Here is a 24,978-nt window from a genome sequence, read left to right as displayed (position 1 = left end):
CAGAGGGAGCGCGCTCCCTCTGTGTCTTCGGCCAGCTCTCCCAATGTTATCACGAGAGCCCGGCCTGTCATCATGGCAACAGGACGCCAGACACTGGCGTCATGTGTTGCCAGTGCCTCAGATCGCTGTGTAAGCGATAAGGCATGGCAAGGCAGTAGCCCTGCCATGCCTTATCACAGCGATCATCAGGGCAGTGTTGTAAGTCCCCCAGGGGGACACAAATGTTGTAAAAAAAAAGATTAAAAAAAAGAATTTAAAGGGGGGCGTGGCCTGGAGCAGCCGATGGCGGACGCGTTCTGAGCGGCTCTCCCATCTAATACAGCCTGCAAGCTAACGAGGACCTCCAAAAGCTCCCAAGAGACGTGGGATACCTTTCTCCTCCCGATGTCGACTCGCAGGAGAGCGGGGAAGCCCACTCCGAAATGGCTCACTGATTTTTACACAGCGCGCGGCCGGGAAGAAAGAAACAAAATGGAGCCGGCTCCGCTTAGCACAGGAAGGAGAGGAGTGACAGCGGCTGCAAACACGGGGACTGCAGGAGGAAAAAGCAGTGGTAAGGAACCTGAACCCCACACACAACAGCCGCTACCTGCACAACCTCACACACAGTCCCCCTCACGTTCCCAAACCCCTACAAGCGATCAGGAGAGGGAGAGTTTAACCCCTGGGAGTCAACAAGAAGCGGGGGGGGGGGGAGAGGGGGACGCTGGAGGAGACCAGACACTCTCTCCTCACAAGCATACCACAGCAGGGGCAGAGAAAAGAAATATAACTTCCCCTAGAGAGAGTCCCGATAAAAGACGCCCCAGAAGAGAGCCTTATTCACAAAATGCTGACACAGCATTAATTAACAGATCTGACGAAGAAGAATTAGAAGATCCAATCCTCAGCATAGAATGCTCAAATCAAGCAGCATCAGAATGTTTCATAAGAGACATGCTGCTTGCATTAAAAGGATCAATTAAAAAAGATCTGTCTAAAATAAACACCAAACTCAACAATAATATAGAGGAATTGGGAGACAGAGTGAACCACCTTGAAAATAAAACAGGGGAAATAACTAACTCACACAATGAGCTGATAGACGCTCACTACAGACTAGAAGAGGAAGTTCATCACCTAAAAAACAAAATGGCGAATATAGAAGACCGCAACCGCCGCAACAACATTAAATTTAGAGGCATTGCGGAAACAATTAAACCAGAAGACTTAAACACATATATTCAAGACCTGATTAAAATTCTCCTGCCAGAATCTAAAAAAGAGGAGCGGATTTTGGATAGAACCCACAGGCTCCCTAAACCCAGAGGGGTCCCAGATAATGCTCCTAGAGATGTCATTACGAGAGTGCACTTTTATCACATTAAAGAAAAGATAATGAAAGCCGCCAGGAACATCAAAGACCTTCCTCCCCCATTTGGGAATATTAAATTATTCGCTGATTTTTCTCAAGCAACTATGTCCGCGCAAAAAAACTTCGCCCAAATAACATCGGCCCTGAGAAGTAACAACATCACATACAGATGGGGCTTCCCGACTAAACTATATGTGAACAAAGATGGCATCACAACCACCATTCTTAACCTAGAAGAAGGCTTAACCCTTCTAAAAAAAATGAGAGATCCCCGCTCCCAACCTACAAGGACCAAACATGATCCCGAAAGATTGGTCCCACAAACAAATAAACAGATCTGGAAGCAACAGAACAACTAACCACTGAACTCGCATAAGTAACTCATAGTCACAAGTCGACCCTCGTGACACCGAGGACGCATTCAAAATGCAGGCTGAACACTAACCCCAGTTAAGACCTTATCGCAGACTCATACTTGTAGTTCGAAAAGGTCCTACCCCAGTTAATCTAAAGTTTGAATCGCACACAGTTCTCCAAGTTTGACATACCATTTAAACACAAGAAGAAAACCATGAAAACAACATTCTTTCCTATCCACATCCTACCCCCAACCCTGAGAGGATGCTTGTATAAAATTAAAAACCAACAGAGTAAAGACCCTAGACAAAAGGAAAAAAGTCAGAGAGGACATTACCTACCACCTACGCGGAGGAATCAAGACTACAACCTATTTAAACGCTCAAGATCCAAATATACCCATGGATATTAAGATAATATCATTAAACGTTAAAGGACTCAACTCTCCCTACAAGAGATCGGCCTTATGGAAAGAAGCGATCTCATCAAAAGCTGACATCTTTTGCGCACAAGAGACCCATTTGAACCGTCTCAACCCCCCCAGAATGACCCACCCGAAGTTCTCCAAAATATTCACAGCAAATGCATAAAAAAAAAATGCGGAGTACTAATAGCAATAAACGACTCAGTCGATTTCCAAATAATAGAAGAAATAAAAGACGAAGAGGGCAGATATCTAATATTAATCTGTAAAATAAACGGGCTTCTAACTACATTAGTCAACTTATACACACCAAACTCGAAACAACTGAGATTCTTAAATAAAGTGACTAAGAAAATAAAGAAGGCACAACAAGGCTCATTGGTGATGTGTGGTGACTTTAACGCCATAGTGGATGAAGACTTAGACTTGACCAACACTAACAGAGGCAGAGGTTTCACCCTACTCCCTTGGATACAAAATTCCCAACTATATGACCCCTTCAGAGCTTTAAACGCTAGCTCCAAGGAATACACCTTCTACTCATTCAGACATAAATCGTTCTCGAGGATAGATATGTTCCTAGTGGACTTTCATACCCTCAGCAGAGAAATTAAAAACAGGGACACAACCCCCCCCCCCCCCCCCTTCAGCGGATGGAGAAATAATACATTCTTAATGAAATTACCAAAATACCAAAAAGAGATCAAAGAAACAATTACAGAGTACTTCCAGATAAACGATACACCAGAGACTTGCCGTTTCACACTCTGGAACGCTCACAAATCCGTGATCAGAGGTGCAATGATAAAACAAGGTTCTATTTACAAAAAAGAGAAACTTCAACTACTCCAAAAAAATTGAAAAGAACTAGCGGCCCTAGAACGGTCCATACAAACTAATCCCTCCCCAAGCCTCTCAAACAAGCTTAGAACAACTAGGCTAAATGTTCGTAACATTTTGATAGATGAACATGAAAAACACCTAAAAGCATTAAAAACATCTTACTACACAGAACATAACAAAAACACTAAATGGATGGCTAACAAAGTAAAACAAAAAAGAGTTAAAACAAGAATTCCATTTGTACTAGACCCAACCACCAAACTTAAAGTATCGAACCCCCCGGACATCGCTGAGGAATTTAGGAAATTCTACCGCTCACTCTACAACCTCAGGGAAGACCCAGAGACTCAGCAACCAACGAAGGAAGACATAAATAAATTCCTCTCCTCAATAGACCTCCCACAGTTGTCAGAAACAAACCTAGAAAAACTTAACTCACCTATAACAATCCAGGAAATAAGCCAAGTTATAGGGAAAGCCAAAAATGATAAAGCCCCTGGCCCCGACGGGTTTTCCTATGAATACTTCAAACTGTATAAAGATCTTCTAATAACCCATATGCAAAAACTCTTTAACAAAGCAATGTCCAGTGGAACACTACCCCCTGAAATGCTACGAGCCAATATAGTGACCATACCGAAACCAGGGAAAGACACATCAAACCCCGCAAATTTTAGACCAATTTCTTTACTTAATAATGACACAAAAATATATGCCAAAATTCTTTCCCTTAGACTAATAAAACTGGTCCCAGACCTAGTACACAGCGACCAGGTCGGATTTGTGGGGGGAAGACAGGCTTCAGACGCCACCAGACGCCTTCTTGATATCTTGAGTGAGACCGAGAGGTCTGGAATGCCTTCTCTGCTCCTAACCCTGGACGCGGAGAAGGCATTCGACAGAATACACTGGGGATTCGCCTTCTCTGTTCTCGAAAAGATGGGATTTAAAGATAATATTTTAAAGGCTATAAAAGCCCTATACGGAGAACCCTCAGCACAAGTTCTAATTAATGGAATGATGTCTAGACCCTTTGAAATAACGAACGGTACTAGACAAGGATGCCCCCTTTCACCTACAATTTTTATCTTAACAATAGAACCTCTAGCAGAAGCGTTACGAATGCAACTAGATGTCAAGGGTATACCCATAGCAAAAAGACAACACAAAATCGGATTTTTTGCGGATGACATAGTCCTGGTACTCTCCGCCCCCCTAGAATTCCTCAGAGCAGCCACAAAACTCCTCAACCTGTTTGGATCACTATCCTACTATAAAGTCAATCCATCCAAATCAAAAATCTTACCAATAAACCTTAAAAAAGACATTCAAGACTTATTGAAAAAAGAATTCCCATACGAATGGGACCCAACGGGCATTCAATACCTGGGGACCAGAATCAACCTCCCAATTGGGAAGATAATGGAGCATAATATAACCACACTTGTAGATAACATTTAAAAAGATTTGTCAAATTACGAAAAAACCGAGCTCTCCTGGCTCGGAAGGATCATAATATACAAAATGATGGTGCTACCAAAAATACTATACATCTTCAGGAGAGTAGCTTTAAAATGCGATCCCAATCTAATCAAAAAACTACAAAAACAACTAATGTCCTTTATCCGGAAGAATAAAAAACCAAGAGTAGCCGCTTCAATTCTTTACAGCCCAAAGAAAAGAGGAGGACTGGGGGTTCCTAATTTAACAGTCTACCACAAAGCAATCACTATATCACACCTAAAACCATGGGGAACCCCGCAGGGGAAAATCAGTTGGCCAGCAATTGAACAAGAGACCTTGGGGAATAAAACTCTAGGGAACCTTCTCATAGCTTCAGCATCCAATATGAAAATAATCTCCTTGCGAAACCCCATAATTAACAACACCGTGGAGACTTGGGTAAACCTCCTCAACATCACAAAGAAATTCACACCCAGAACAGAGATTCCCACCCCAATAGAGACCATCGAATTCTGGATAAAAGAAATCAACATAAGAAGATGGAAACTAAAAGGAATCAAGACAATCTCGGACTTAACGCTGGACTCAAAAATAAAACCCTTCTCCCAACTCCAAAAAGAGTTCGACCTCCAAGGAGGAGACTTCCTTCTCTACTCCCAAATCAAAAGCTACTGGCCAAACATCAGTTCAAGAACTGTCTCAATACCAACCTTTCTCTTCAACTTCATATTCAATCCAAACTCTAATAAACCTCCACTGAGGGACATCTACGAGATATTCTGTGGGGAGAAACCTTCTATCGGTGACCAAAAGAAAAGAACGCATCTCCTAAATTGGGAAAGAGACTTGGGCAAATCCTTTCCGGACCAGTTTTGGATGGAAGCACACAAAGCAGCAAACAAAGCAACATTGTGCGCTTCGCTATTAGAAGTCCATTTTAAAACACTCACACGCTGGTACAGATCACCAGTCAGACTAGCGGATTTTTTCCCAGAAGTTTCAGACAGATGTTGGAGGGGATGCGGCCTGAGGGGCTCCTTGATCCATATCTTTTGGAGCTGTCCTATCATCAACCACGTTTGGCAGGACTATGTCACGCTAATAAACATCATGACAGGACTAAGGCTATCTCCCTCGCCTGAATTGGCCATCCTGCTTATGGGAATAGACAGAATCCCTCAAAAATTCAGGAAAATTATCTCACATGGACTCTTGACTATCAAGCTTTTACTAGCAAAGCGCTGGAAAACAGATATGGATCTCACTTTAGCTACTATCACCCAAACAATAACAGACCACATGGAAATGGAAAGAATCTTCGCCCTAAGACAAAACAGAATCACTAAATTTAAGATGGATTGGAGACCCTGGATAGAGCATTTCGACTTAAACCGCAACCAAACCAGAATAATCCTCTGATTCCAAAAAGACCAGATCACCTCTCTCAGAGACTTTTGAGGAAATTGTCTAGAAACACCGCTAACCTCTCGTTTAGGGAAAACTAACGGCATCCCAAAATTCCCTTTCCCCCAATCCTTCATCCCTTCCCCCCCTCCCCCACCTTCCACCCTTCCACTCCCATCTCCCCCCCCCCCACCTACTAACAAGTTATACCTTCTACAAGTTACAAGAAGCACTTATAAGAATCTAGTTCTAGCTTAAGATTTCGTAATATTTGATTAACAGATCTGATATTGTGATAACCGTGATTTCTTAAATGTATGCATTGTATGCTTTCTTGAATCAAAATAATAAAAACTATTGTACATTAAAAAAAGAATTTTAAAAAAATGTAAAAAAAAAGTTTAAAAAAACCCTTTTTTAATGCTTTTTCTCAGATTAGCATAAAAAAGGTAAAAAAAATTAAAACCCCACATATTTGGTATTGTCGCGTCCGTAACGACGCGTACAATACGTTGCACATGCTTTTGACTGTGCACGGAAAAAAGCGATAAAAAATGCCAAAAAACTGAGGCAAAACGCTAATTTTTAGCATTTTGCCTCACTAAAAACGCAATAAAAGTGATCAAAAAAGCCGTATGCACCCCAAAATGGTACCAATAAAAACTACAGCTCGTCTCGCAAAAAATAAGCCCTCACAGAGCTCCGTGCATAGAAAAATAAAAAAGTTACAGGACTTTGAATGCAGCGATTTAGAAAAAAAAAAGATTTGCAGAAAAGTGGAAAAACATAAAAAAAAATGTAAGAATTTTGGTTTCGTTGTAACTGTAGCAACCCGCAGAAAAAATGGATTGTGTTATTTATGCTGCATGATTAACGCTGTAAAAAAAAATCTATGGCAGAATTGATGCGTTTTCTTACCCTGCTATCATTAAAAAAAGTTTTACAATATAGTCAAATGTACCCAAAAATGTCGCTGATAAAAACTACAGTTCGCCACGCAAAAAAACAAGCCCTTATACGGCTGCGTCAATGGAAAAATAAAAAAAAATTATGGCTTTTGATAAATGGAGAAGAAAATCCGCCAAAAATCCTTGCGTCTTTAAGCCCAAAATAGGCCATGTCATTAACCCCTTAATGACATGGCCTATTTTGGCGTTGAGGACCAAGCGATTTTTTGGTATTTTTCCATCTCCATTTTTCAAAAGCCATAACTTTTTTATTTTTCCGTCGACGCGGCCGTATAAGGGCTCGTTTTTTGCGTGGCGATCTGTAGTTTTTATCGGTGCCACTTTTGGGTATATAGACAATATCGTAAATTTTTTTTTTTTTTTTTTAATGATAACAGGGAGAGAAAACGCATCAATTCTGCCATAGATTTTTTTTTTTTTTTTTTACAGCGTTAATCATGCAGCATAAATGACACACTAAATTTTTTCTGCGGGTCGGTACGGTAACAACGATACCAAAATTGTTATATTTTTTTTAGGTTTTTACACTTTTTTGCAATAAAACCCCCTTTTTTTGGAAATCTTTTTTTTTTCTCTATAGCTGCATTCAAAGTCATGTAACTTTTTTATTTTTCTATGTACGGAGCTCTATGAGGGCTTATTTTTTGCGAGACGAGCTGTAGTTTTTATTGGTACCATTTTGGGAAATGTACGGCTTTTTTGATCACTTTTATTGCATTTTTTGTGAGGCAAAATGCTAAAAATTAGCATTTTGCCTCTGTTTTTTAGCGTTTTTTTTTACGCTTTTTGTCGTACAAAATAGAAAGCGTGTTCAACTTTTTGTACACGTCGTTACGGACGCGTCAATACCAAATATGTGGGGTTTTAGTTTTTTTTTCCCTTTTTTTATGCTAATATTAGAAAAAGCATAAAAAAAGGGGTTTTTTACATTTTTTTTTTACATTTTTCTTTTTTTTACACTTTTCTTTTCTTTTTTTTACACTATTTGAGTCCCTCTGAGGGACTTGCAGCACTATGCCTATGATCGCTGTCATAAGGCATGGCAAAGCTACTGCTCTGCCATGCCTTATCGCTTGTACAGCGATTATAGGCACAGGCAATACAGGACGCCGGTGTCTGGCGTCCTGTTGCCATGGTGACAGGCCGGGCTCTCGCGATAACATCGCGAGTTCCGGCCGGAGACACACAGGGATCGCGATCCCTCTGTGAACTCTTTCCCTGCCGCGATCTACTTAGATCGCGGCAGGGAAGGGGTTAACAGCGGCGGGCGCATCTCCGATGCCCCCCCGCTGTTGGAGCGGGACGCCGGCTGTGACTGACAGCCGGCTCCCGCTGCGGGATAGCGCGGGATCTTATGTGATCCCGCGCTATCTCCAGGACGTACCAGGTACGTCATGTTGCGGGAAGTACCAGGCTGCCATGACGTACCAGGTACGTCCAGGAGCGGGAAGGGGTTAAGGGGTTAAAGGGTTGTCCTCGACATTTCAAAGTTTAGCAGCTAGCTAGGAATGGCATAAAATAACAAAATAAGCGATACTTATCCAGAAACTCTGCCACCTCTCTGTTGCTCTTTTTCTGTTCTCAGGTGATGATATTGTTAACTACCCGATGATTAGCTGCAGCCAATCGCTCTCTGACGATTTGCTGTAGGGGTCATGTGCAAGACCAGCCAAAGCCCTGGATCAGCAGCAGATTTTCTAAGACTACCTACACACAGGCAAGAGCGATATCAGGCCAAGAAATTTGGCCTGATATTGTGTACGCCGACATGCATTTTCATGGCAAAGCAAGACATTTTTCTGGCAAAAATGCCTCCCATCACTTCTGTGAAGCAGCGATCCTCCGCTGTGGCTTTCAGTTGCATTAGAAGATCGGTAAAAGTTTTCCATTGTTTTCAATGAGAAACCTCACATTGCACTTGCGTGAACATTGCATGCTGTGCAATGCGTTTTTGTGTCCCATCGAAAATAATGCGTGATGCATTCCGAAGAACACAAAGAGAGAGGAGATGCAGCGATTAATGCGAGATTTGTGCCACAATGCTCACAATGCATAAATCTCGTGCCAGTCTCCCGGCCGTGTGAAACCAACCTAAATGAGCATTGCTTATCTTGTGTTTTTTGATCATATCTTCCATTGCTGGCTGCTAAATTTTGAAATATCCCGAACAACTATTATGGTAAATTATCGTATCTGACTCTTATTTTAGGGAACATACACAGGAGATTCACTTAAACACAACAGGAATTATCACCCTTTTTACCAAAAGGGCCCCTTAAAATGGTTATCCCAAAATCTAAAGTTATCCCATAAGAGATAACATTTTACGATTGGTGGGGGTCTTACCCCTGAGAGCTCCACCAATCCTGAGAATAGGAGGATCTGTGTCCACCCTTCTCACTGTGGGCTTACTGCACCCCCTGCAATGAGGAGGAGATTAAATGGAGTGGCGGTCACACATGTGTAGTGTGGCTCAATTCACTTTCAATGGGACTGCCAAAGATAGCCAAGTACAAGCACTGGGCAAATGAATAGATCAGAGGCCGCATATGCATGACCAATGCTCCATTCAATCTGACATCACTGCAGGCCCCACAGTAACGAGAAGAGGGGGGCTTGAGGGCCCCGCTCTTAAGATCAGCGGTCGTCTGATCTTAAAAATGTTGTGCATTTTTACGTTTAGTGTTCCTTTAATGTGCTGCCTGTTCATATGTGGGGAACAGTCCATAGAAATATATACAACCCCAGTTCCCAAGATCAGTGCTGAAGGCGTGTGGCCCATCATTAACCCCGCATATATCAAGAAATTTTATCAATAGCTATGTGCTGGTATTTAAGAGTAATGTACACAAAGGCATACAAACTGTCTGAGTATGTTGTACAAAGATGCACAGTAAATCCACAAATAACAATGAATTTACTGTTGCAGATGGTGGAGTTCCTGCTGAAAAAAGGTGCCAGTGTGCATACAGAGGATGGCAACCAGCTTACCCCCTTACACCACGCTGCAGGGCGAGGGCATGCTCTGACTGTAAAACTCTTAATGAAGGAAGGAGCATATGTAAACTCCACCGATTCCCTAAACCTAACGCCTTTACACCATGCAGCCTATAGGGGGCACAGTGCGATATGCTCCAGCCTACTTCAACATGGAGCAAATATACATGCCAAGGACTGGCTTGGAAAAACAGCACTGCACCTGGCAGTGGAAAGAGGGCACACTCATGTGGTGAAAGCTCTGAAGGAGTACGGAGCGGATCCTTGTATGAAAACCAAGTGGAATGAATCAGCAACAGACATGGCGGCGCGAGGAAGCTACAAGGATATTCTTAACATCTTAACCATGGGAGGAATGAATTTATGCTAAAAACAATTGTAATATCCATCCAAGATAAGTGTGATAATAATGTATCTTAGTATTCCGAATATTCATGACAAGCCTGATTTAGAGAATAACGTGGTACTTCAGAACTCCGACTGTGTTTGGATGTTGGCCTCGAACAGACTGATAGCCAACAATATACTAGCGGATGTCTTCCCTTACTGGACTAGCTTGGAAACGGTTTCCCAATGTAGAGAAATATAGTCCTACTATTCCTTTTCTTTTTGTGTTGCCATATTCTGAGACCCACCACTTTTTTATTTTTCCATTAACCCTTTCCAATCCACTGTCTGACCTCTGAAGACATTATGATTTAAGGCCGTATAGCTCCGATGTTGGAAGACGTCCGTCGGGGTTCTCTTACTGTATATTGCCAGCCTCTCTGCTGTCGGAGCCTATCCAACGTGTCACCTCATGCAGTACTGGCTCTAGCCAGCATATAGCGCCGTTGTATAACAGCAGAAAAAGAGTAAGCCCCCTAGGAAAACCAGGATACAAATTGGACTAGAAAGGGTTAATGGAGTTGTGTGTGAGCTTGTTGTTTGTGGGACAAGCTATGGTTTTCATTGCTACCATCCAGAGGTACATGCTGATCACTTTTTATTCAATTTTTGGGGGGAGGTAAAATGAATAAAAACATTTCTGGTGTTGGTTTTTATTTATTTTTACAGCATTCCCTAGGCAGGATAAAAACTGCATGTGTATTACAGTACGGGGTCACGGCAATACCAAATATATGACTTTTTTTTTTAGATAATAAAGCATCTTTGTTAGCAGGGCCTAATAGACTTCTGTACATGACAGACCTGGGGGCCAATGTTAACCCCTTGAGTGGCGGGTTTCCTACCACCCTGTCGTGCCCACCAGGGCAGGTTTTTTAAAATGGTCTAATCATTGAATTTCAAATAATTTTGCAGTTGCGTCTCAAGAGCCATAACTTTTTCATTTTTCCATTGACATGGCCATATAAGGGCTTGTTTTTTGCGGGACAAGTTGTGATTTTTTTAAACGGGGGAGGAAAAAAAGAAATGGGGGAAAAAAGAAAAAAAGGGGCCATGTCATTAAGGGGTTAAATAATGTATTAACTTCCTTCTCTGGGTCATTACGACGCATGTATACCACATGTGTGATTGTATTTTTGATTTTTTACAAAGTAAAGGGAGACAAGTGTTTTTATTATTTTTTTTATAATTTTTTAACTTTTTTTTTTTTTTAATTTTTTTTTTAATTTTAATTTTTTGTCCCTTTAGGGGACTTCCACAGGGACCCATCAGGACCCCCTGATCACATTCCGGGGGTCCAATGGTGACAGCCCTTTACATGCTGCAGTGACAGCCCTTTACATGCTGCAGTCACATAGACTGCAGCATGTAAAGGGTTAACACAGCAGAGATCGGAGGTTTTCTCTGATCTCTGCTGTAAGAGCTAGTACCTAGCTGTCCTCTGACAGCCAAGCAGCAAGCTCTCCCTGCCACAGAGACCATCGGCTTGCTTCTGACAAGCCGATGGTCTCTATGGCAACCTGTAAACAAAGTAGGATATTGCCGGCACATCGGCAATATCTTCTGCTGGTTTTTCAAAGTCCTGCACTGCTCTATGTGGGTCTGTGCAGGCAGAACACAGTGCCACAGCTTGTGGCATTGTGCTCTGCAGCTCCCATAGTGATACATAGCCCGGAAATCTTCCGGGCTATGTTGCTATGAGCAGTGAAGCTCCTCCCGGAAAATTTCCGGGCGTGCCACTCAAGGGGTTAAATCTCCAACTACTATAGCATCCTGTTGGCAAGCTGCAATAATCCCACAGGATAGTGATGGGTTTACAGAGAAACCCCCATTCCTCTATCAAATTCCTTTAATGCCATGGTTGCTATTGACCGTGGCATCTAAAGGGTTGAACAGCGGGGATGGGAATTATCTCCAATCTTGGCTGTTGCAGAAGAGTGTCAGCCATATGTAAAGGCCCATTTAGACACAACGTTTATTGCTCAAACAAAAGCCATCTTTTGAGCGATAATTGTTGTGTTTAAATGTGCCCATGTGCCTTTAGACACAAAGATGATCGCTCAAAAGATGGCTTTTGGACGATCATTTTGCATAAACTACTAATTGGTACTAATGCCTATTAGTACCAATTAGTAGCGTGTGAACCGCCGGGAGATGAATTTATTCAGAAGACCACTTGCTGTTCTTTAAATTAATTCCTTTTGAGACAATGCAATCAGCTGTTATCAGCGGTCCCCGGGCAGAGGACAGCGTGCGGTCCGTCTTATCAGCTGTTCTGCTGAATTATGGATTTCAAGCCGAACTGAGATCCATCATTCGGCAGAAAAGTGAAAGATGGGCACATTTACACGCAACGATTATCGCTCAAAAGATGGCTTTTGAGCGAATTTTGAGCGATAATCATTGTGGCTAAATGGGCCTTTACAGTACGGCTATCACTGTGTCATGTATGTACGGCGGTCTGTCTATGTGCCGTGTATATACCGTGTTTCCCCGAAAGTAAGACAGTGTCTTACTTTCTTTTTATCCCCAAAAGCCCCACTATGTCTTACTTTCGGGGTATGTCTTATATTGGCTCACACGCTTATATTTTACTCACACGCTCCGGGTTCTTCTCTTCGCCGCGGCGCCATCTTCTCTCAGTCGCGGCCGGATCATTTTGCTTCGGCCCGGCGCATGCGCGGGGCACGTCACCGACGTCATCATGCACATCCGCCGAGCCGAAGAAAGAAGAACCGGCCGCGACGAGAGAAGATGACGCCGCAGCGAAGGAAGTATCCGGAGCGTGTGAGAGGTAAGTTAATTCTGATTTATTCCTATTTTCAGCGCTCATGTCCGCGGGGCAGGAGGGACCCGCTGCAGATTCTCCATGGAGAATCTGCAGCGGATCTGATTTTCCCCGTGGACATGAGGCCAAAGGCGGCAGACGCAGTGACGTATGGAGGGGGGGCGGCGCGGAAGTGGGCAGGAGGCGGCGCTCATTAAGATCAGAGGGAGGTGGCAGACGCGGCGACGTATGGAGAGGGGGACGGTGCGGACGTGGGCAGGAGGCGGCGCGCAGCTAGATGAGAGGGAGGCGGCAATACCCCCGTGTTTCCCCGAAAGTAAGACATATGTTTTACTTTCGGGGTACGGCTTACATTGGCCGACCCCCCTGAAACCCCTGATACGTCTTACAATCGGGGGTGTCTTACTATCGGGGAAACACGGTATATGGGAAGGGCTGCAGTATCACAATAGTGTATTTGTAAATTTGGATTAATGATACTTTTTTATATAAAGGGCAGAGCATCCAGAAAGTAAATGACACTCTGTACATTTCATAAATAAAGAATGTGTTACATTACACAAGTGTCAGTGTGACTCACAACCCAATTACAAACGTTCTCAGTGTAATTAATTTGAGCTTTTTCATGCGCAGATGTTTATGAACATCACAATGTTGGGGTTCATTGGAAACTGGATTCCTTACATCATGTGCAAACCCAAACTTGGCACATCCCATATTTGTGAATCAATTTGAACACTGCTGCCTTTTATATGGGCCAATCACTGGGTACGAACATTCGCCCATTTGTTCATTTCCCCAATCATGGTCCCATGTAAAGGTGCATGTGATCAACCAACGAACAAGCTGGTCGGTTCTTTTATATGAGTATCAAAACACTTATTCATCGGTGGTACATCTGCCCGTGTAGGTTGGGAGATGTGCTGCTGACAAATGCATTCTGTATGAGGACAAACTGTTCTATTAATGATAGTTGGTTCTCATATCAGCATTCCTCTGCCACATGGGAGCATGTTGATGGATGATCATTTGCAATGTAGAGAATTTTTCAGGTAAAAAGGTCCTTACAAGACAAGAACACTGCAAGTAAACAACTCAAACTGCATAACAATGATTACAAGCCCACCTTTCATTTCTTTGGTATAACTGTCACAATTGTATAGGGACAGATTTACAATACTTTCCACAAGGATAAAAATATAATTATCTTTATTAATATACTGTAATTACAGTCATAACAACCTGCTCAAGTACCTCCAACTTCAGAAAAATTCACAAACACATCCAATACTTTTCACAGACAGTGGAAAAAAAGCCCCCTATTTTTTTTATGGAATTTCTGGACAGTTGGCCTACTTGTGTTGCCTGGGTTTGGCCATATGTTCGTTCAAGACTTTTCAAATGATCCTACTCAACAAAGTGTGAATTAACCTTTAACGTAAAGGCCCATTTATACAAAACGATTATCGCTCAAAATTCGCTTAAAAGCCATCTCTTGAGTAATAATTGTTGTGTCTAAATGTGCCCATCTTTCAGTTTTCTGCTGAACGACGTTTTTCAGTTCTGCTTGAAAACCATCATTCAGTAGAACAGAAAATAAGCAGGACCGCACGCTGTGTTCTGCTGGCAGAGAGCTGATTACAGCTGATAACATTGTTACAGCTGTGCTCAGTTCTCAGCCCGCTAGCAAAACAGCTGATAAGAAGAACTGCAAGCTGTATCTGCTGTCCATGGTGCTGAATTCTCCACGGAGAGCTAGAGATTACATTGTGTTCTCTTAGCAGCCCCTGGCTAATAGAGATGAGCGAACGTACTCGGTAAGGGCGATTTCGCAATCGAGCACCGCGATTTTCGAGTACTTCACTACTCGGGTGAAAAGTACTCAGGGTCGCCGGGGGGCAGGGGGAGGCGCGGCGGAGCGGGGGGTAGCAGCGGGGAACAGGGGAGAGACCTCTCTCTCTCCCTCTCCCCCCCACTCCCCGCTGCAACCCCCCGCTCACCCACAGCGCACCCGAGTACTTTTCACCCGAGTAGTGAAGTACTCGAAAATCGCGGTGCTCGATTGCGAAATCGCCCTTACCGAGTACGTTCGCTCATCTCTACTGGCTAAACAATGGAGCTAATTACAGGGCTCAGCCCTCCGGCTGAGTTCTGCAACAGCTCCCAGAAGCTCATTTGCATGCAAATGAAGCTGCTAAAGTACTAATAGCAATTAGTGCCTATTAGTACTTTATGCAAAACGATCGCAGATCTTTCAATCTTTTGAAAGATTATCTGTGTGTGTAAAAGGGCCTTAAGTGATTATAATCTCATCTGTCCCTTATTTTTTTCTAAGGTACATTCAATAGTCTGGCAAGAGTTAGATCAGCTTCACGTGGGGGTATTGGCACACGCAATACACAGAGAATAAAACCCATTAATTTCAAGGGGTTCATTCATTTTTCCATATTTTGCAAGCGCATTTCGGTCACGCAAAAAGAGATAGAATCATCATTTTACAGCTCCCAGTAAATGTGGGTAATGGGATCATATCAGTATGTGATCTATAAACATGTATTGCTTATAATCTTATCAACATTATGGTTTTCCAGTGTGTCCGTAAATAATGCTGACTTTTTGTGACTTTTGGATATTTTGTCCAGGACAACGAAAAGTTCAGATTGGCAACCCTGATGCAACAGTATGCAATCGTATTGTCTATCTCTATTCTGGCTTACATAAATGGTCCAGAGCAAGGAATTCGCCTCTATGAGATACATATTTCCTAATAGACCATAAAAAAGGGGTTATTCACATATGGCAACCTCTTTACCTACTGCATATATTAATATGTGTTTTTTACAATGCTTTTATCACACCAGTGATGTGGCTGTCTATTGCATGGTTAATATCATATGAGCACAGCATACATTGGTTGTCCCATATGGACATCCCCTTCAATATTTCCTTTTATGTCTATAGTGGGCTACTCAGTAAGAGCATTTATCACGTGACGATCTATCCTGTAGTGGACATCAGTGGAAAGCTGCAGTTTCTGCTGGCGGTAAGGCTAAATTCAAACAAGCGCAAATCTTGCGTGAATTCTGTGCGTTGCGAGACTCACGCGAATATGAGATCCATTCTTTTGATTGCTGTATGTCCGATTATTTTCGTGTCCCTCGGAACAAATCACCCATTATTTTCAATGGGACAGTTAAAGACATCACAAGTCGTGCAATGTTCACGGGAGTGGGATGTGATGTTTCTCATTGAAATCAATGGGAAACACTTGCCGATCCTATGCGTGAAACAAGCGCCTGAGGATCGTAATTTTACTGAAGCGATGCAAGGCATTTCTGCATGAAAACCATCTCCCATCCGCGAGTAAAACGCACGTTGACAAGCACGATATCGGGCCGAGTTTCTCGTCCCGATATCGCGCTCTCCTGTGTGAAGATAGCCTCACAGCTGATCACTGGGGGTTAGAGAAGCAGAACCTGCTGGAGTGCTTCTAAGGCTTCATGTTCACGGGCAGATCGGATTCCGCATGCAGGATACATGCAGAAACCATTTGCGGAGATTGCGGATGCAATGGTTTTCCGCACAGATGCACTGTGGATCATCTGTGCGGAAAAAAATCCGCAACCCCACATCCCAGTCTTTTCCCTACCTCCCTAATTGATTCTAACCTTCAAATCCGCAGTGCATCGGCTAATGTATTTGCGTATGCACTGCGGATCGTCAGCACCCATTGACTTCTATTGAGCCTGTCCGCACCGAATCCGCACTGAAATCGAGCATGCTGCGATTTGTTTTCCGCACCAAACGGTCCGCAAATCACATCCGCATGCTTAAATTCAGTTGCGGACGCCAATGCTTCCCTATGGGCACTGTGAATTATGGATCTGCCACATGCGTGACCCGTGCGGATTCTGCAAATCAAATCTGCCCATGGACATTGAGCCTAATAGGGTACATTCACAAATACCGGAACTCTGGCAGATTTTCTGTCTGGATTTATTGTAGAAACTCCTCAGTGGAATTGAACAAATCCATCGTTATCATCCACATATTTAGGACATTTTTATGGAGAAATTAATCTGTGATGTGAAATCTGTAAGTCTGGCATACACCAATATCTGATGTGGATTGGTGGTGGATTTTCCTCAATGACTTTAATGGCGGAGTCAAAATCAGCCGCAAAGCCCAACTGCTGTGGATTCTGCTGGGGATTACCTGTGGATTCATATCTAAAACCGCAAGTGAAGACAAGTGTACGATTAAAAAGAAAAGTTTACACACACTGTCACAAATCCAAAAGAAAATCTGCACACTTCTGCTGTGTGACTGCAGGCGGAGTTCGCACCAGCGCTTATGCCCTCCATTGTTCAGCTGTGTCCTAGGAGCAGAACAGAAAAAACAGATATATCACATTCACTAGAAGGGCTCTTTCACGCAGAATAGGGGGGTGAAAAAAATTGCGGCTAACAGCTTGAAAAATAGCATGAACAGATGATTTCCAGCTATTAAAGGGGTTGTCTCACGCCGAAACGGTTTTTTTTTTTTATTCAATAGGCCCCCCGTTCTGCGCGAGACAAACCCAAGGGATGGGTTAAAAAAAAAAAAAGTTTATTACTTACCCGAATCCCCGCGCTGCGGCGACTTCTTTCTTCCTTTACCAAGATGGCCGCCGGGATCTTCACCCACGATGCACCGCGGGTCTTCTCCCATGGTGCACCGTGGGCTCTGTGCGGTCCATTGCCGATTCCAGCCTCCTGATTGGCTGGAATCAGCACACGTGACGGGGCGGAGCTACGAGGACCAGCTCTCTGGCACGAGCGGCCCCATTCACCAGGGAGAAGACCGGACTGCGCAAGCGCGTCTAAAAACGCCAGAAGACAGCGAATTTAGACGAATCCATGGCGACGGGGACGCTAGCAATGGAGCAGGTAAGTGAATAACTTCTGTATGGCTCATAATTAATGCACGATGTATATTACAAAGTGCATTAATATGGCCATACAGAAGCGCTGAACCCCACTTGATTTCACGAGACAACCCCTTTAAGTCTCAAGCTTAATTAGCAGTTTAATTGCCCGTTCACACGATCGAGAGCTGCGTGTTATCAAGCTCCCATAGAAGTCTATGTAACTCCCACGTACCACAGATAGGTCAGGTCCTATCTTTTCTCGCAGCGCGGACCTTAGATGTGGGCATTGTAGCCACACATGTCCTATCTTTGATAGGAAACCATTGGTTCTAATAGACACAATTTTTTCAGGCACCTTTTCTGCGTGAGAACGACGCCCGTGTGAGAGAGTCCTAATGGCTTCTTCACAAGAGTGTATGCGTTTATACGTACGCACCGTATATTCGCATGAATTAATTTTTTACCCGATCTTAAAGGGGTTGTCCCGCGGCAGCAAGTGGGTCTATACACTTCTGTATGGCCATATTAATGCACTTTGTAATGTACATTGTGCATTAATTATGAGCCATACAGAAGTTATAAGAAGTTTTTCACTTACCTGCTCCGTTGCTAGCGTCCTCGTTCCCATGGAGCCGACCAATTTTCGGCGTCTTATGGCCAAATTAGCCGCGCTTGCGCAGTCCGGGTCTTCTTCTTTTCTCAATGGGGCCGCTCGTGCAGGATGCCGGCTCCGTGTAGCTCCGCCCCGTCACGCACCGATTCCAGCCAATCAGGAGGCTGGAATCGGCAATGGACCGCACAGAAGCCCTGCGGTCCACCGAGGGAGAAGATCCCGGCGGCCATCTTCAGCAGGTAAGTAAGAAGTCACCGGAGCGCGGGGATTCAGGTAAGCACTCTCCGGTGTTCTTTTTTAACCCCTGCATCGGGGTTGTCTCACGCCGAACAGGGGGGGGTTGAAAAAAAAACAAAAACATTTCGGCGTATTTACAGCCACGCATACCGGGCGCTGCAGCGCGCATGTAAAAAACATGCTGAAGCGATGGCAACATACAATCTGCAGAAATGCTTCGAATGACAATTGATGCGTAATTATGGCTGGCGGTCTTCTTTTCAGAGTGTTGCACGCAGGGTAACGTAACCTTTCTTCCAGCTGCCATAGAAGTCTATGGGAGCTTGCTGCATAACCCGGTAAATGATAGGGCAAGATTTATATTTTCACACGCCGAATAAAATAAACAGACGAAAAAGATTGAGTAGGTCGTATTTTTTTCTCGCGGACAAAACTTGTTCGTCTGAATGAAGCCATTGACATCTGATGCTTCGCATGGTCGCGCTTCAGGTGAGACTTTTTTACGTGTGGAAATACGGTTGTGTGAATAAGCCCTCAGGCTGGGTCCACACGAGGCTGATTTCCAGCGGAATGTCCGCAGCGGGTATTCTGCTGCAGATCAGCCATGGAATGCTGAAGATTCTAAGCGATACATACTGATATGACCCGGTTACCCACATTTACTGGGAGCTGTAACATGAGGATTCCATCTCTTTTTGTGGGACCGAAATGCGCTTAAAAAATACGGAAAAGTGAATGAACCCATTGAAATCAGGGATGCGATCCTCATGTAAATGTCATGCATCGTTAACACGGGTTACTATGGGAACCACATGAAAAAAAACAGGAAGTGCAGAACGGAGAAAAATGAGTAATATCCATGTCAAATTCACATAGAAACCAGTTTTTTGCTGCCCAAAATTGCCCGGACCCGTGTGAAACCGGCTTCATGGGATCAAATGTACTGCGGCTGCGCCATGTTTCCTGAACACATGACCAGCGCCTTACAGCGGTTGTACAGTTGGGCTCTGTAGTAACTTTGTGGACTGACACCTGTAGCTACTAAATAGAAGTTGGCAAAGGCTGTAATAATGTTTGCTAATGTAATATGTCGGTCGTCATCTCTTATAGCCGGGGTATCACACTCGCTCACTGATATGTGTATATATATATATATATATATATATATATATATGTATATATATATATATCATATCATGACGTCACAAGGCACTCCGGCAGCGGGAGGGTTAACAGCTCCAGCTACTGGAAAAGCACATTTCTCCAACTTCAAATCTTACTGGCAGGTGGGCGTGACGTCACTGAGCGCGTCACGTCCCAGCAGAGAGTGTAGATCCGGCTGCGGAAGCTGAGGTGCAGGGATACATGTTTAGAGCCGTAATCCAGCGGTGCGGCCGTGGTGTTACATTACACAAGTGTCAGTGTGACTCACCGCCGGGTACATGCAGGCATGCGCAGGGGCTCAGCTTCCCTGCTGAGCGTCCAGTATGTGCCAACCCCGACCGGCACATCCCTATAGCCGCCAGGCACGTTGGACACTGCTGCCAGTGGTTGGCCAGAACGTTCACCCAAATGTCATCTCCCTGATCATCACCTTTGTAAAAGTGCACTTGTACATCATACACTGCATTATATATAGATATACACCACACATTATATATCATACACTGTACATAAATATATACACATTACACATGATACTTTATACATATATATCCACCATATATTATACATCATACACTGCACTTACACCACACATATATCATACACTGTACATAAATATATACACATTACACATGATACATATATATCCACCATATATTATACATCATACACTGCATTATATATAGATATACACCACACATTATATATCATACACTGTACATAAATATATACACATTACACATGATACTTTATACATATATATCCACCATATATTATACATCATACACTGCACTTACACCACACATATATCATACACTGTACATAAATATATACACATTACACATGATACATATATATCCACCATATATTATACATCATACACTGCATTATATATAGATATACACCACACATTATATATCATACACTGTACATAAATATATACACATTACACATGATACTTTATACATATATATCCACCATATATTATACATCATACACTATACATAAATATGTATACATTACACATACACTATACACATATCTGCCATATATAATACATCATACAATATACATAAATATATATATATATACATTACACATCATACACTATACATATATATCCACCATATATTATACATCATACACTATACATATATATCCACCATATATTATACATCATACACTATACATAAATATGTATACATTACACATCATACATTATACATATATATCCACCATGTATTATACATCATATATAGCACACTATACATAAATATGTATACATTACACATCATACACTATACATAAATATATATCCGCCATATATTATACATCATACACTCTACATAAATATATATCCGCTATATATTACACATCATACACTCTACTTAAATATATATATATATATATATACACCAAACATTATACACTAGCCAAAAAGGAGGCCAGTATGCAAAAGCCTCAATGAAAAGAACTTTTACATTTTATTAAATAGAATAATAATAAAATATCGCATTACAGAATAGACGAGCTCCCAAACAAAAAGAAATAACGCATCAAAAAAAGGCAGCTCTCCGGCGTGTCATGTTCATACAGACACGTATGTGCGAGGAATACCCAGTGCTGTCACCATCATGATAAAGCACACATATCCACATGTACAGGACACTAATAAGAACATGAACACATCAGTAGCGTCAAACTCATCACCTGCGCCCGACGCACGTCTCGCTCAAGCTTCCTCAGGGGGCGCCATGCGATGCAGGGTTTGAAAACAATGGAATACACTTGCGATCCTCTGATACGGCTGAAAGAAAAACACCTTGCATCCGCCGGCACATCGCGTGTGCACAAGTGCGATATGGGGACGAGTTTCATGGCCTGATATCGCGCTCGGCCTCAATATTCAGGTCAGATTGCCATGTTGGCACTTTGCTATAAATAAGTGGGTTTTGGGCTGCAGTTTGGGCACCCGGGCTCCAAAAGGTTGGCCATCGCTGGCACATTGCACATAAGTGGCCCCTCCAGAATACAAGCCGTTTGTATACGAACCAGCATTTTAGTGAAGACATCTGCTAATGTGACATCAGTAATGGCGCCAATTTCCCGCCATATGGCATCCTGTCCGGGCTTATTGCTGGGTACAGCTGTTATTCTCCCTCATGCCAGCCTTACATGTGTGGCACATGGTGCCATCTTGTTGAAAGTAACACTTCTGATATCTGTATATATATATATTTGTAGATAGAGGATGTTGTGGGTGCACCGCGCTCAGACCGGCTCTCGCGACCGTTAGCGTAAATCACGCAAGGTTTTACCGCTGCCTGAGCCGGCCTGTCTCCGCATATGGCAGTGGTCTTGCTCTGCACGTGACCGTGTATCTCGCGCAGGCTTTCATGCGCAGTCTTACGGATTTTATTTTAATTTCCTGCTCTGTCACTTATTGACTTTACGTATAAATGCTACACGTTCGCAATGTAATTATGTATGTACAGCGCCAATTATGCGCCCATAGAGAACAATGGGCTCTATAGTGTGTAAAACATGGTAAAATAGAGCACGCTGCGTTCCTTTTAGGCACATATTATATGCAGCAAATATTCACTAGTGTGACTGGATCAATGAAAATCCATGTACTGTCATTGACTCCATTCACTGCGTATTACCCGTGCGTACATCGCCCGTAAATAGCGCGTATAACGCAATCATACGCCCGTGTGAGTCGGCCTTATCCCTAAATGCGCTTAGGCGCTGTTTAAATGAACGCGTTTCCCAGTATTCACACTGGCAAGCACGATATCCCCGTGAGAAAATCGCGACAATATCGCATTTTTGTTGAGCGTCAGCCATGCTTTTTTCTGGAAAAACATTGTGCATGGCATCACAGTGGCCTACGTTTTTCCCGCGCAATAGATGACAACAGGCATGGCTTATGTCATAAATGCATCGCAAGTTCGTGCGTTGCAATGCGATAAATCAAAGGCTCCGTAGGGAAACATGGGCGAGAAAAAAAAGCGCAAAAAGAAAAGCGTGAGTTTCATAATTCAGCGTTTTCTTGAGCACGTTTGTGGCACGCCGAGTCCAACGCCTGTTTGGCGGTTGCGTCCCAACATCCAATTTGTCTACCACAGAATCTGTCTTTGTTGCTCATAGCAACCAATCACGGCTCAGCTTTCATTCTTCACAGTGCACCAGACAAATGAAAGCTGCCCTGCGATTGGTTGCATCGGGCAGCACACAAACTGGCCGGTTGCCATGGACACCGTAGTTCTCCTCACAGACCCTCCATGAGTGTGACAATTGCTGATGTGTGTACCTCACCGTCTGTAATGCGACCGTGTGTGGGGAGCACGCCAACAGCGCAGTACAATACACACGCCTGTCACAAGCGGATATGTGCTCCGTCTGTTCGTGTGTGGGGAGCACGCCAACAGCGCAGTACAATACACACGCCTGTCACAAGCGGATATGTGCTCCGTCTGTTCGTGTGTGGCGATATTCACAGGTTTGGTTTTTTTTACAGACCGATGAACGGACGAAAATAGGACCTGCTGCAAGCGCAAAACTGGTCGGCGTAAAAACCGTAAATCGGAATACACCAATTTATTTCAATCGGTCCGTATTTTGTGCGTAAAAAATACGCACTGAATACATGCAGGAAATACGCCAATAGCGGCCTGTGCCATCCTGGTGGGTATTACACATCGTAGAATGGAGTGCTTGAATAGCGCAAAATATGCAGAAGGCCTGCGCACTGCTGCGTGTTTACACGTAATATCGGGGGTGATTTGGTGTGCTCTTTTTTGCGTGTACACGTATGTAGTGTATTTGCGCACACAATAAACCCGCAGGAATGGGTACATTTTGGTCTTGTAAATACGACCTCTACGGGCTGCTGCGCACTGGCAATCACGAAATCACGGCAAAATCGCAACTTCGCTCATGAGATGTTTTGAGCGTCAGCGATGCCTCTTCTTGCAAGAACATCGTTGCCACTTAAAGGGGTTGTCTCAAGGAAGCAGTGAATTTTTTTTATTGCCCAGTCCCCCTAATTAAGCATACATTACTAAGCCCCCCTGTAAATGATTTTTCTAGCTGGTTTGTACTTACAGTTCCAGCGTTTCAGCAACTTATAAAAATTTTCCCCAAGATGGCCGCCGGCTCTTTTCCCTTCGCTTGCTGCAGCCCGACGTGCGCGCTCCCGAGACGCTACCAGCTGTGTCTCCCTGACAACCAGACGCCCCGCAGCCGCCGACCGGACCCCTGGATTGAACACGGCCGACCAGTCACCCACCGCCAGGCAGTAGGTAACCGGCGCAGCCCCCCCCCCCCCCCGGCACAGCGGCAGCTCCCCCCCGGCACAGCGACAGCCCCCCCCCCATCGCAGCGACAGCCCCCCCCGGCACAGCGGCAGCCCCCCCCCCATCACAGCGGCAGCCCCCCCATCGCAGCGACAGCCCCCCCCGGCACAGCGGCAGCCCCCCCATCGCAGCGGCAGCCCCCACATCACAGCGGCAGCCCCCCCCCCCGGCGCAGCGGCAGCCCCCCCGGCCCATCACTTACCTGGGCGGCAGGACGGCGGGACAGCTGGGCGGCTTCTCGGGACAGCTCTGCACCTTCCTCTAACAGAGGATGGTACAGAATGGCCGCTCCAGCGCGCTCCCGAGCAGTGACAGCTCATCTGCGCATGCGCAGAAGAGCTGTAGCGGGGAGCACACTGAAGCGGCTCGTGCTGAAAGGAGAAGACCGGACTGCGCAAGCGCGTCTAAAAAAGCAAGCTGCCAGCGAATTTAGACGGAACCATGGAGACGAGGACGCTAGCAACGGAGCAGGTAAGTGGAATAACTTCTGTATGGCTCATAATTAATGCACAATGTACATTACAAAGTGCATTAATATGGCCATACGGAAGTGTATAACCCCACTTGCTGCCGCGAGACAACCCCTTTAAGGTTTTCTCGTGACAATAAGGCCGTTTCACACCGGCTACAAAATTGCACAGTTTTCTCGCGATGCGACGGCACTACAGATGGCATGTACGTGGGGCCCGTGGGTTCTGCCACATTAGT

The 24,978-nt window shown here is 44.1% G+C and overlaps 1 protein-coding gene across 1 annotated transcript in view; it reads left to right on the top strand.

Moving 5' to 3' along the window:
• LOC136625783 (ankyrin repeat domain-containing protein 65-like) overlaps positions 1–10,969 on the top strand; it is a 38,690-nt gene extending 27,721 nt beyond the window's left edge. Inside the window, exon 3 of the mRNA XM_066600274.1 lies at positions 9,744–10,969. Coding sequence (XP_066456371.1) covers positions 9,744–10,181 — 438 coding nt within the window. The 3' untranslated portion in view covers positions 10,182–10,969. The remainder of the gene's footprint in view (positions 1–9,743) is intronic.
• Positions 10,970–24,978: the final 14,009 nt, after the last annotated feature.

This window comes from Eleutherodactylus coqui, chromosome 1, assembly GCF_035609145.1.
Source record: "Eleutherodactylus coqui strain aEleCoq1 chromosome 1, aEleCoq1.hap1, whole genome shotgun sequence".
NCBI lineage: Eukaryota > Metazoa > Chordata > Amphibia > Anura > Eleutherodactylidae > Eleutherodactylus > Eleutherodactylus coqui.
The sequence above is the reverse complement of the archived record's forward strand: the minus strand, read 5'-3'. Positions and strand labels throughout refer to the sequence as shown.